This window comes from Salvelinus sp. IW2-2015, linkage group LG23 (assembly GCF_002910315.2).
Source record: "Salvelinus sp. IW2-2015 linkage group LG23, ASM291031v2, whole genome shotgun sequence".
NCBI classification, from domain to species: domain Eukaryota; kingdom Metazoa; phylum Chordata; class Actinopteri; order Salmoniformes; family Salmonidae; genus Salvelinus; species Salvelinus sp. IW2-2015.
In genome coordinates, this window is record NC_036863.1 from 11,047,111 (window position 1) to 11,060,982 (window position 13,872).

Below are 13,872 nucleotides of genomic sequence, written 5' to 3' on the forward strand. Positions count from 1 at the left end.
AATTGCTGTATCACTTACGTGCTGTCCGAAACCATATTTGAATCTTCACTAACCTACATGTTTGATTTGCTGCTTTCAACCAAAATGAATTGGAAATAAAACGCTCATGCTCCTTGTTGTGGACCCTCTGGAGAAATAGCAGTCTAGGAGGGCAACTAAAAGGGGCCCAAAGAAGTAAACACTTCACAATAATAGGGAGGGACTCCAACAAAGTCAGAGCGGAGCTGCTCCACTGTGCTGGTGCTCTCTCCTTAAGCAGAGGCGATGGGCTAAGCATACAGAGGAGATGATGATCATGATGACCCTGCTTCCTGGCTTGGCCTATCACCTCATGGCTGTATCCGGCCCTGGGTAGTGCATGTTTTCCTGGGAGCCTGCAAGAGTCCCTGCTTAATGCAGGGTTGTGCTGGGAGGTGGAGGAACTCATCTGCCTGGGCACTATAAAGGAACTCCACCCACTAGCATGCCTTTATGCAGGTGGGCACCAGAGGTAGGATATACCGGCGCCACTGCCAACACAAAGGGCTTTTGGCTATAGGCAAATCACTGAAAATGTGCATAACCCACAGCATTTTGTAGGGGGCATGGTTGGATCGTTTAGAATGTTGATAATATTCCTCTAGTAAAGGTCAATGCATTTGGGCGATTCCAGTGTTATAGATGTTACATTTGCACGCAAAATCACAACTTGTCTCATAGAATGGACAAACAAAATATAAATGAAACTTTGATGTGTGTGTCTTTTGTACCCCTTGGGGGGAGTGTATATCCAAAAAAGCGGACTTATAAATATTAGCATGTTGGAGAAATATAGCAAATAAGAGGTGCTATGGATGTTACATGAAATGGATAAGCTTTTTGAGAAGACTGAACATATTAGCAAAAGTCTGAGTTTGTCTTAGATCAAAACACAGTTAGCCATTTCGAAGGAAGGCTTGGCTGAACACACAAATTATCATTTCAAAAAGATTGTCATTCCCATTATTACTTTAGGGAGGAAAAACTACTGTTATTGATGTCACAGTCTGAAATTGACATTCATAACTTAAAGATTTCTTGAACAAAAGCTACAGTATCATAAAAGATTTGTTATCATCTGAAATGTTTCTCAAATGTAGTATAGTAAACTTAAGATTTTCATGCTCCGGTGACTTTCCCACAGAATAGCCCATATTTTTTAAATTAGCAAATCAGCTTGAATCAGGTTCTTGGGGCCTGGGACATGGCATTTTCACATGTAATATATATATATATATTCTATAAAAAAATAGAATACCAAAGCTGTAAAACATGATCCTAAATATAAACCATAAACTTAGGGAATACCATTGGTGTTTAATATGAGGATTTCAGCATTAATTACCTAAATTACTGAACATTCTGGAAGTTTTGCAAGCCTGAGTACCTTGACCTCTGGAAAGCCGCATGACATGATCATGAAACCAGAAGCTACAGTCCTGGAAATAAAAATGGGGTTGGCTTGGTGATACAAAAACATCAGATGCAAGCAAAACAATGTGAAGGAGGCAGTGGTTGCACAACAACTGTGCAAAAATATAATAGCTTAATCTTGTTATCTGCATACAGATTATAGAGGTTAAAGACATCAAAACACTATTTGACTTCTGAGGCCAATCATGAGTGCCTCTAGCTTTTGTCTTTCCTTAGAAGAGTGCAGAGACAGTGGAGTGTCAAGATGGTACAAATACATGAAGTACTGTGAATGTGCTGGAAACAAAACTGCTGAAAGAAATGTATTTTCCATTCCCTGACATTTAGGCTAGGAAAGTGCAATGAAAGGAAGGCCAGCCGAAGCATTCGAGACTGGCACCAATGGAAAAAATGTACAACAGTTCTGATAGAAGACTCTATATGGAATCTATTCCATTCCAAAATTCCTTGTCACGACACAAATACGATGTCAAGAGCAAAGGAGGCATGGCTGTCTACTCTCCTATAGCATGTTTTGTTGTTGTTCAGATATGTTGGTGGGTTTATTCGATGGGGCAGACTATTCATGTTTCAAATAGGAATATATTAGACAGAGCTGCATGACTCTTTATTCCACATGATAAGAGTGTAGTTTCTGTATTGTATTGTAGTTTCTGTATTGTATTGGTAGCCTAGCAGTTGGAGCATTGGGTCAGGTAGACTAGCAGTTGGAGCATTGGGTCAGGTAGACTAGCAGTTGGAGCATTGGGTCAGGTAGACTAGCAGTTGGAGCATTGGGTCAGGTAGACTAGCAGTTGGAGCATTGGGTCAGGTAGACTAGCAGTTGGAGCATTGGGTCAGTAACCGAAAGGTCGTTTGTTTGAGTACCCGAGTCGACATGGTGAAAAATCTGTCAATGAGCCCTTGACCAAAGCACTTAACCCTTGTAGTATAGCGCCCTTGTTCCAAGGGCGCTATACTACAATGTCTGACCCTGTAAAACAACACATTTCACTGCACCTGTATGTGACAATAAAATATTTTTTTTTGTTTGTTTTCTGGTTTGGTTTTGAGCTCTTGCCACAGTAGCACCTGTTAATGTCCTCTCCCCCACCCTTCTCAATAAACAGGGAACTTAATGTTGAATACACTCCAGTACAAGACTCAACATGGATAATTCAGCTGGTTCCCAACCTCCCAAAGCCAGTTTTAAGTCCCTGTGAAACCAGTGATACTACAAAGCAATCTTTACACACCCACACCAAACTGAGTTGGGCACAGATTCCAGGTTATCAGGTTATCCAAAGGCAAAGGAAGTCCTCTTCATCCATGGGGCGGCAGGTAGCCTAGTGGTTAGAGGGTTGGCAGGTAGCCTAGTGGTTAGAGGGTTGGCAGGTAGCCTAGTGGTTAGAGGGTTGGCAGGTAGCCTAGTGGTTAGAGGAGGCAGGTAGCCTAGTGGTTAGAGGGTTGGACTAGTAACCAGCAGGTAGCCTAGTGGTTATGACGGGTTGGCAGGTAGCCTATGTGGTTAGAGGTTGGCAGGTAGCCTAGTGGTTAGAGGGTTGGCAGGTAGCCTAGTGGTTAGAGGAGCAGGCTAGCCTGTGGTTAGAGGGTTGGACTAGTAACCAGCAGGTAGCCTAGTGGTTAGAGGGTTGGCAGGTAGCCTAGTGGTTAGAGGAGGCAGGTAGCCTAGTGGTTAGAGGGTTGGACTAGTACCAGCAGGTAGTCTAGTGGTTAGAGCAGGTGTCTAGTGGTTAGAGGGCAGGTAGTCTATGGTTAGAGCAGGTAGCCTAGTGGTTAGAGGCAGGTAGCCTAGTGGTTAGAGGCAGGTAGCCTAGTGGTTAGAGGCAGGTAGCCTAGTGGTTAGAGGCAGGTAGTCTAGTGGTTAGAGGCAGGTAGCCTAGTGGTTAGAGGCAGGGAGCCTAGTGGTAAGAGGCAGGTAGCCTAGTGGTTAGAGGCAGGTAGCCTAGTGGTTAGAGGCAGGTAGTCTAGTGTTAGAGGCAGGTAGCCTAGTGGTTAGAGGCAGGTAGCCTAGTGGTTAGAGGCAGGTAGCCTAGTGGTTAGAGGCAGGTAGCCTAGTGGTTAGAGGCAGGTAGCCTAGGGTTAGAGGCAGGTAGCCTAGTGGTTAGAGGCAGGTAGCCTAGTGGTTAGAGGAGCAGGTAACCTAGTGGTTAGAGGGTTGGATAGTAACCAGCAGGTAGTCTAGTGTTAGAGGCAGGTAGTCTAGTGGTTAGAGGCAGGTAGCCTAGTGGTTAGAGGCAGGTAGCCTAGTGGTTAGAGGCAGGTAGCCTAGTGGTTAGAGCAGGTAGCTAGTGGTTAGAGGCAGGTAGTCTAGTGGTTAGAGGCAGGGAGCCTAGTGGTTAGAGGCAGGTAGCCTAGTGGTTAGAGGCAGGTAGCCTAGTGGTTAGAGGCAAGGTAGCCTAGTGGTTAGAGGCAGGTAGCCTAGTGGTTAGAGGCAGGTAGCCTAGTGGTTAGAGCGTTGGACTAGTAACTGGAAGGTTGCAAGGTCTAATCCCCGAGCTGACAAGGTAAAAATATGTAGTTCTGCCCCTGAACAAGGCAGTTAACCCACTGTTCCTAGGCCGTCATTGAAAATAAGAATTTGTTCTTAACTGACTTGCCTAGTTAAGTAAAATAAAAAATAAAAATTGCACAGGCTACTGTCGCCACTCAAATCCCTGTGCTTTGCTATCCACTTTCACTGGAGGACAGCACATAGAATACTCATATCATATTTGGTATATGACATTTCTAGGATTAACAAGACATGCAATAGTGTTCCTGGTACTAAGGCAGCAATACTTGAATAGGAGATGCCCCACACGGAGTATATCGTATTACTTATGGAGAAAATCAGACTAATCTAATCACATTAGAAAGGAGAAAAGAGGGGTTTGATAACAAACAACAAATTATTTGGTCCCGAGGGGTATACTACAAAGCAAGATCAATGACTTAGCTAGCCCAATAATGGACTAAAGGAGACTAACGTCACTCCTTGTAGTCCAAGGACCTTACATGCTCTGTTTAAAGGCGAATTGTCTCTCGCAACCAAAACAGCCATCTAAACGTGAATCAATTCTCAATTTCGGTAGGGTTCTAGAAACATAAAAAAAGCCCTATACTTTCATATCACATCAAAATTGATTTCACAAATGCAAAATATAAACTTACTGTACACTATTTTAACCAGTTTTAACACAGAAGGTAGTTCGCATCTATGAATGGGCTATGACTTAGCCAGCTAGCTTCCCAGAACATTCTGAAATAACTATGTATTGTTTAAGAAGATGAGCATTAAATGGACATGGTCTAATTGATTCAACAACCAAAAACACATATCTAAGTTTAGCTTTCTTAATTAACCAGAAATTCAATCGTATTTTATTTATCAAAGTTAGCTGGCTCACTCGTTGATCCTGCTTTGTAGTACACCTCTGGTCTGAAAACACGACATGGCCAGATCACATTTTGTGCATAGCTAGGTTACATGACAATATACTGCTGGCCACATTAAAATACCAATACATAGCCTTGGGAAGGGAGGGACAAATACAACTGCAAAAGTGAAATGACATTGATTGCGACGCCCGTATAGGAGTTGAGCTACCATTCTTACATCGTGGTTATTAGATATGATTTACCTTTCAGGGAGTGTTGACTGTATGCCGCTCATTGGGCTTCCGTTATGTGTTTTTCCCCGAGTAGGCTTTTTTATCCAACTAGCATTTTTACCAAAATGACATCCTCTGTATTTTGGAGAATGACTACGTCTTGACTTTTTCAATGTCCGTCCAAGAGCGTTCCACAACGAGAAAAAATATTTGAATCCATTAAAATAAGAAAATATACATGGGCTTTTCCACAGTGTAGACTTGAATTCGTTGGCTTATTTTGTTTATTCCAGCTATTGATGTAAAAAATGTGTCCAGAAAGAGAAATCAGAGGTAAGTATAAACATGTTCTTCTTTAAAAACATTACCGGGGCGTGCATGAAATAACGCAGTTACATTGATAACACTGAATATGGTGAAATGTTCCGAGAAAATAAAAAGTTAACCTCTCAATATCTTCAGGAGAAACATTAAATGCGAACACATTGTAGCCTGGGCATCGCCTGCCGCTGTCAGCAATAGTCTTTGTCAATGGACCACCGGGAAAATATTAGCAGACTGGCAACCTATTTGTTTCCATGAGAAATACCACTCCACAAAGTTACTCCTTTGAACAATATCTTGACAAGACTAGTCCTTGATCGTCGAGAAGACTCCTGGTCATAGTTTTCCTTTAATTAAGTTATCTCAAATGAAGCTTGGCTCCTCTCGAGTGTCCCTTATATTTCCTTCCGAAATGTTTTCATGGTAACATTCCCAATTCGCCCCTAATGTTATCCCAGACGAATTTGGTCCTTCATGCCCCGAATAATTTCCTCAACTTTGACAACAATGAAAGTGATCCACGCCGCGTTCTAAAGGTTTTCCGAATCCCCCGTTAATTTACATGAGTGATCTTCACTTTCGTACAGGCCTCTCGTTCTTTACTGTACTGTAGTGCGGATGGAAAAAGGAAACGCTTTCCCACCCCCACCCCCCAAAAGGGGAAAAAAAGCTCCTTTCCTCTGTTCGCACACAGCATTCGTAACAGCAACTTTTGAAAGCAACACACCGATCTCGACAAATTCCGTTTTCTTTAGCCTAGTTCCTATTTGACTACTTTTCATGAAATTACATGCATTGAAACCCAAACGACAGAGTACATTTTCGGAATAGAACTTTCAAAACGCTGTCAGCCGCTAATTTGGCTGGCCAGCAAATGGGATCGTCATGATTGTAAAGAAAATGCTAAAATACAGACCAGTAGATGGCCAATTTATCGCACATGATTCCAACGGATAAATTAAATAAATGTTTATTCAGCTATCAATTTTGAGGTTATTCAGGATTACTCATCAGAGCACAACATTTTCCTTCAGCTACAAGTATTATATTATATTAACTGTATATATACAGTTGAAGTCGGAAGTTTACATGCACTTAGGTTGGAGTCATTTCAAACTCGTTTTTCAACCACTCCACAAATGTCTTGTTAACAAACTATAGTTTTTGCAAGTCGGTTAGGACATCTACTTTGTGCATGACACAAGTAATTTTTCCAACAATTGTTTACAGACAGATTATTTCACTTATAATTTCACTGTATTCACACATTCCAGTTGGTCAGAAGTTTACATACACTAAATTGACTGTGCCTTAAAACAGCTTGGAAAATTATGTCATGGCTTTAGAAGCTTCTGATAGGCTAATTGACTCATTTGAGTCAATTGGAGGTGTACCTGTGGATGTATTTCAAGGCCTACCTTCAAACTCAGTGCCTCTTTGCTTGACATCATGGGAAAATCAAAATAAATCAGCCAAGACCTCAGGAAAAAAATTGTAGACCTCGGCAAGTCTGGTTCATCCTTGAGCAATTTCCAAACTCCTGAAGGTACCACGTTCATCTGTACAAAACAATAGTACGCAAGTAGAAACACCATGGGACCACGCAGCCATCATACCGTGTTCTGTCTCCTAGAGATGAACGTACTTTGGTGCGAAAAGTGCAAATCAATCCCAGAACAACAGCAAAGGACCTTGTGAAGATGCTGGAGGAAACAGTACAAAGTATCTATATCCACAGTAAAATGAGTCCTATATCGACATAACATGAAAGGCCGCTCAGCAAGGAAGAAGCCACTGCTCCAAAACCGCCATAAAAAAGCCAGACTACGGTTTGCAACTGCACGTGGGGACAAAGATCGTACTTTTGGAGAAATGTCCTCTGGTCTGATGAAACAAAAATAGAACTGTTTGGCCATAATGACCATCATTATGTATGGAGGAAAAAGGGGGAAGCTTGCAAGCTGAAGAACACCATACCAACCGTGAAGCACGGGGGTGGCAGCGTCATGTTGTGGGGTGCTTTGCTGTAGGAGGGACTGGTGCACTTCACAAAATAGATGGCATCATGAGGCAGGAAAATATATGTGGATATATTGAAGCAACATCTCAAGACATCAGTCAGGAAGTTAAAGCTTGGTTGCAAATGGGTCTTCTAAATGGACAATGACCCCAAGCATACTTCCAAAGTTGTGGCAAAATGGCTTAAGGACAACAAAGTCAAGGTATTGGAGTGGCCATCACAAAGCCCTGACCTCAATCCTATAGAACATTTGTGGACAGAACTGAAAAAGTGTGTGCGAGCAAGGAGGCCTACAAACCTGACTCAGTTACACCAGCTCTGTCAGAGGAATGGGCCAAAATTCACCCAACTTATTGTGGGAAGCTTGTGGAATGTTACTCAAAACATTTGACCCAAGTTAAACAATTTAAAGGCAATGCTACCAAATACTAATTGAGTGTATGTGAACGTCTGATTCACTGGGAATGTGATGAAATAAATAAAAGCTGAAATAAATAGTTCTCTCTACTATTATTTCTGACATTTCACATTCTTTAAATAAAGTGGTGATCCTAACTGACCTAAGACACGGATTTTTACTGTATTAAATGTCAGGAAGTGTGAAAATCTGAGTATAAATGTATTTGGCTACGTTGTATGTAAACTTCCGACTTCAACTGTGTATATACAGTGGGGAGAACAAGTATTTGATACACTGCCGATTTTGCAGGTTTTCCTACTACAAAGCATGTAGAGGTCTGTAGTTTTTATCATAGGTACACTTCAACTGTGAGAGACGGAATCTAAAACAAAAATCCAGAAAATCACATTGTATGATTTTTAAGTAATTAATTTGCATTTATTGCATGACGTAAGTATTGATCACCTACCAACCATAAGAATCCGGCTCTCACAGACCTGTTAGTTTTTCTTTAAGAAGCCCTCCTGTTCTCCACTCATTACCTGTATTAACTGCACCTGTTTGAACTCGTTACCTGTATAAAAGACACCTGTCACACACTCAATCAAACAGACTCCAACCTCTCCACAATGGCAAGACCAGAGAGCTGTGTAAGGACATCAGGGATAAAATGGTAGACCTGCACAAGGCTGGGATGGGCTACAGGACAATAGGCAAGCAGCTTGGTGAGAAGGCACAAACTGTTGGCGCAATTATTAGAAAATGGAAGAAGTTCAAGATGACGGTCAATCACCCTCGTCTGGGGCTCCATGCAAGATCTCACCTCGTGGGGCATCAATGATCATGAGGAAGGTGAGGGATCAGCCCAGAACTACACGGCAGGACTGGTCAATGACCTGAAGAGAGCTGGGACCACAGTCTCAAAGAAAACCATTAGTAACACACTACGCCGCCATGGATTAAAATCCTGCAGCGCACGCAAGCTCCCCTGCTCAAGCCAGCGCATATCCAGCCCATCTGAAGTTTGCCAAGGACTATTTGGATGATCCAGAGGAGGAATGGGAGAAGGTCATGTGGTCTGATGAGACAAAAAATAGAGCTTTTGGGTCTAAACTCCACTCGCCATGTTTGGAGGAAGAAGAAGGATGAGTACAACCCAAGAACACCATCCCAACCGTGAAGCATGGAGGTGGAAACATCATCTTTGGGGATGCTTTTCTGCAAAGGGGACAGGACGACTGCACCGTATTGAGGGGAGGATGGATGGGGCCATGTATCGCGAGATCTTGGCCAACCACTCCTTCCCTCAGGAAGAGCATTGAAGATGGGTCGTGGCTGGGTCTTCCAGCATGACAACGACCCGAAAACACAGCCAGGGTAACTAAGGAGTGGCTCCGTAAGAAGCATCTCAAGGTCCTGGAGTGGCCTAGCCAGTCTCCAGACCTGACCCAATAAAAATCTTTGGAGGGAGCTGAAAGTCCGTATTGCCTAGCGACAGCCCCGAAACCTGAAGGATCTGGAGAAGGTCTGTATGGAGGATTGGGCCAAAATCCCTGCTGCAGTGTGTGCAAACCTGGTCAAGAACTACAGGAAACGTATGATCTCTGTAATTGCAAACAAAGGTTTCTGTAGCAAATATTAAGTTCTGGTTTTCTGATGTATCAAATACTTATGTCATGCAATAAAATGCAAATTAATTACTTAAAAATCATACAATGTGATTTTCTGGATTTTTGTAGATTCCGTCTCTCCCACAGGTTTGAAGTGTACCTATGATAAAAATTACAGACCTCTACATGCTTTGTAAGTAGGAAAACCTGCAAAATCGGCAGTGTATCAAATACTTGTTCTCCCCACTGTATATAGATAGATACCATAGGCTATATAAGTATTAGGCCTAAATTACTCAAGTCTGAAGCGCTTTAGGCTACAGCCATAATTTGAGCACAAAATCCTTTGTTAATCATTTATAGCATCATATATTCTGCATGACAGTCTGTTTTGTGGTGTATTCTATACACTGAAAATAACTAATGGTATTCCCTTCTTTGTCTCCCTCATCCATGAGCAGAGGATTTTATGTCTGGTAATGTATCAGACTTTCCACATCTTTAGCCCATAGCATGGACAATCTAAGCACTTGGTAATTAGTCATGGTATAGCCTAGGCTTACCTGCTTAAAGCACTTTATCCGGCTGCATAACATACTATAATAACATCAATTATCTCATCACAAATTAAAATCAATCAGGATTAGTTATTGGTTGTTACAGTCTTATTCATTATTTAGTCATAAAATAACCAAGGTGGTGCATCAAATGCAATTGGTTATTGTAGGTTTTGATGCCAAAATAGGCCTAATACCTCCATTGATACTTCCAAATATCATTATCAATAGAATAATCTGTACAAAAAGAGATTCCCTAAATCATTGTGTTTAATATAGAAAATGTACCTGCAGACAAACAATAACAGTATTCAAGGAGTGAACACTTGACCACTTCACTTGCATCATCTGACACTGATAGGTAAGGGCCTACTGTAGTGTAGAGGAACTTCCATCAGTGCTATTTCAATCTTGGGGGCACACTTTCTCATGACGCTCTTGGAAACATAACATTAGCGTATACTGTCACACAGAGGACATATAATGTATTGCAGCACCAATTAAAAAATAGTTGCAATAGCAGTATATTAGTGAGACTTGCCTCGGCAGTCACACTTTAAATATTGTACAATATTGACCATGCCAGCATATGATCGAAGTACAGCTTAGTTTTGGTTACTGATCAAGGTTTCTGAACAATCAGTAACATTCCATGTAAACTGTGATGCAAGGATCAACTTTTTAACTTTAAGCTGCACACACAAAAATCTAGTTCAAGCACAACAACATGGTCCATTAAACCATATGGAATACCAAGTCTGATAATAGCTTGATTTGTTTGTCAGTTTAAATTAGAACTAGTTTGAAATGGGAAATATGTAATTTGTCAAAACTTAAACACATTGACAAGGTATTAACTAACTTCACTGAGGTAGACTAGATTTTCCCTTCTTTTAGCATTCCTATGAGATTACAATAAAATATGTGTGCTATTCAAACCTCTTCAGTGACACCGACATCAAACACTGATGTCAAACACTCCCTGTGAGGGAGTTCCACAATTAAAGTCAAAATGAGGTAGAGCTGCATTTGTACAAATGTTGATCAATTGTTCATCAGACATCGAACTCATCAGTTCACCATCAGTAAGTGGACGGACGCAATATCGCAGAGCAGCATCCAACTTGTACTGTAGTTCAGCCACCAAGGGTAAAAGCTGATATACACCAGGGAGACTGTTACTGACTGCCAAAATATTTGAAAAACATTTTGTAGTTAAATATGCATTGGAACACATTGCCCAGGCTACTTATTTGCATTTCACTTCTGTTTTCGTGTGGGGAAAGAGCCCTAAGGATCTGATAGTTTCACACCCCTGAGCCAATCTCAGACCTCCATCCCATAATTTACATATTGAACCTGGTTAGATGCCCACCGCTCACAACCACCCAGCAGGTGATCCCTGAAACACAATGTCGGGACTGCAGCTGACGGTCGCTCAATGTGTCTCAGATCAAATACCTCCACCCCAGTCACCTCACTCTTCACTCAGTCTTCCCTGTGTGTCCATTCACCTCTCCCAACTTGCACATCTCATGCCACCTCTTGTACTTTGTCCTGCTTTTCTTGCAGGCAAACTTGGCAATGTCCACCATGAAGACCCAGGCCAGTGTGTACATGGCCAGGCCCCCTCCCTTCATGATGAGGCTGGGCCGGGGAGAGATGAGCTCACAGTAGAGCATCATGCCACCCACGCCTACACGCACCAGGGCAAAGAGCAGGATAAAGAGCAGGTCCACCGCGTCCCCCCACAGGCTGTCGTAGCGGCCCACCTGCCGGAGGAACCAGCGGGCCTGCAGCAAGGGGTTGGTGATCTCGCTGCCGAAAATCACGGCACATGTCTCCACTGCCGACTTGCCCAGGCACAGTGCCAACAGGATGCCTGCGATGCTCATGGTGTGGTGGGCCAGCATGACAGGGCCCTCGGTACGGACGCAGATGCACCAACCAAAGTCGAATAGGAAGTAGCCCAGACTAACCACCAGGGCCAGGATCTGGAGCGGGGTGTTCTCTGTACCTGAGGTCACAAACGGGACAAGGTCAATTAGTCAAGGTCAATCTCATGCTGCAATTCAAATAGTTGCCATGTATACTGAAATAAATCTAAACTTAACACACCTGCATGCTTTGCAGTAACACACATCCAAACCTCACCTGCATGTGTTAAAGGCCAGGGCCCATCGATGAAGCTAATGTATGCAGTAAGACATACTATGAGGATCCCATGTGTCAGTGTCACCAGCCTGCAGTTCCACTCCTTGCCCCGCGGGCCATTCAGGTAACAGAATGCAAAGTAGAGTGAAATCCAGCCAATCAGGCAGCAGCACACCTCCAAAAGAAGCATTGTTGTCGCTGTACAGGGGAAACCAGAGTCAACTTGACATTACTATGTCAAACAGAGGCAATGCAATATCTAGGCATACACTGTATAATCTCCGCTCTAGTTTTATCCCCCAGTAGCCTACGCTACATAATATTCATATCACATAATTAAAATATTTAGTGTTCATATTTTACAGTCATTGTTACATTTTGTTAAGTAACTAGGGCTACAAGGTGTCAATTGTAGTCAGAGAACAGGCTTATTAGTTCAATGCTTAGGCTATGACATTTCAAAACACGTACCATATGTCACACTTTTTTGGTCCAAAACCTAGGCATTCTTAAGAATACGGTCAAACAACAAAACAATGTAATACTTGGGCCTAGTAGCCATAATAATAGGCTAGTAACAATCAAGAAGATCATAGCCGAAATGCTAGCATACAACTATAGCCTACATACCTTTATCTTCTACTCTCCAGATGCATCCTAACCTGGTATTCAGATCTGAAATATCAACTCCAACAAATGTCCGCCATCTTCAGCCTCCATTGGTGTTGCTATGACCTTTCAGATCTGCCTCGAAAGTCATTCCAAAAAGGCCTGGCACATTTGAAACGGAGCACATGTTAACTTTTTCACTGCAATAAAACGTCAAGCAAGCCTACTACAATAAATTTGTCCCCTAGCTAGTCTACATCCCTTGCCCCTGGTTCTCAAGCAGCTTTAGCCTCTTATGAGATTAGTCGATTCCCTCCAGCTACCCTGGCTGTAGAACAAGCAAGAGATATACAGTCCTGCATTTACTGTCTCCTCAACAGACTACATGCAACAGTCTCTATGACTGAAACTTTGATGATATGAGAATGTAGTGAAATATAGGACATTGTAGTGAATATAGACTGCCTAGGAAGACAGGTAGCCTCAAAATCTAGACTGAATCACGCTATGTTTTAGTAGTGGAGCGTAACAAACTAGCAACAGAGCTGAATTCTGTCTGGATTTCTAGGTGACAGGCATTACAAGCCTGGGAATTAAAAGTGAGACACAAGTGTGCAGGGTCTAACCAGCATCATAACACATTCTAGGGAACTGGTGTTTCCATGTATGACATGCTCAATGGCATGACGATAGACGGGCTACCACATTTTCCCTCGGGACTGTTAGTTAATGACACTTAGAGCTGTGTGTGAAGCAGACAGAAGCAGACAGGCAGCTTTATCCCGCATCCAGATTAACCATAATCTGACTGTGGCAGGACAGTCAGGACTAGGTTGTCTCTGGTTATTACCCCAAAGTACTCCAGGTCATTTGAGGTGAATGACATCTTACATCTTTGTCTTCATGCTATCATCTCAACAGTAGTAATGGTAATTACTCCATCTGCTAGATAAAAAAAAAAAAAAACATGCATAGATCCCATAACGATACATCCATGCCCTAGAGACTACACTAAAACTTGTTACAATGTCACAAAGTGTGTTTCATGAAAATAACAAAATGTAACAATGTATGCATTGAACCATTGATAGATCACACTGAAACACATTGCAGATGGCAAAACGTGATAGGCTTCTGAAACATTCCTTAAAAA

General features: G+C 42.3%; 1 protein-coding gene and 1 pseudogene across 1 annotated transcript; both read right to left on the bottom strand.

Annotated features, from left to right (window-relative positions):
* The window catches only part of LOC111950035 (rho guanine nucleotide exchange factor 12-like), a 121,345-nt pseudogene extending 115,116 nt beyond the window's left edge, over nt 1–6,229 (bottom strand).
* A 5,135-nt stretch (nt 6,230–11,364) lies between these two features.
* tlcd5b (TLC domain containing 5b) lies at nt 11,365–12,963 on the bottom strand. The gene is made up of 3 exons (XM_023967641.2): nt 12,741–12,963; nt 12,111–12,308; nt 11,365–11,973 (listed from the first exon to the last, which is right to left on the bottom strand). Exons 2-3 carry the CDS (start codon nt 12,298–12,300, stop codon nt 11,441–11,443), a joined length of 723 nt encoding a protein of 240 aa, XP_023823409.1. The 5' UTR covers nt 12,301–12,308; nt 12,741–12,963; the 3' UTR covers nt 11,365–11,440.
* Between the last annotated feature and the right edge of the window lie 909 nt (nt 12,964–13,872).

Bases quoted from the DNA above. Each gene is read 5' to 3' on its own strand.
- tlcd5b (XM_023967641.2), bottom strand. From the start codon at position 12,300: ATGCTTCTTTTGGAGGTGTGCTGCTGCCTGATTGGCTGGATTTCACTC. The intron at 11,974-12,110 runs GTGAGGTTTGGA...TTGTGACCTCAG, and splicing joins CTGGCCTTTAACACATGCAG to GTACAGAGAACACCCCGCTC.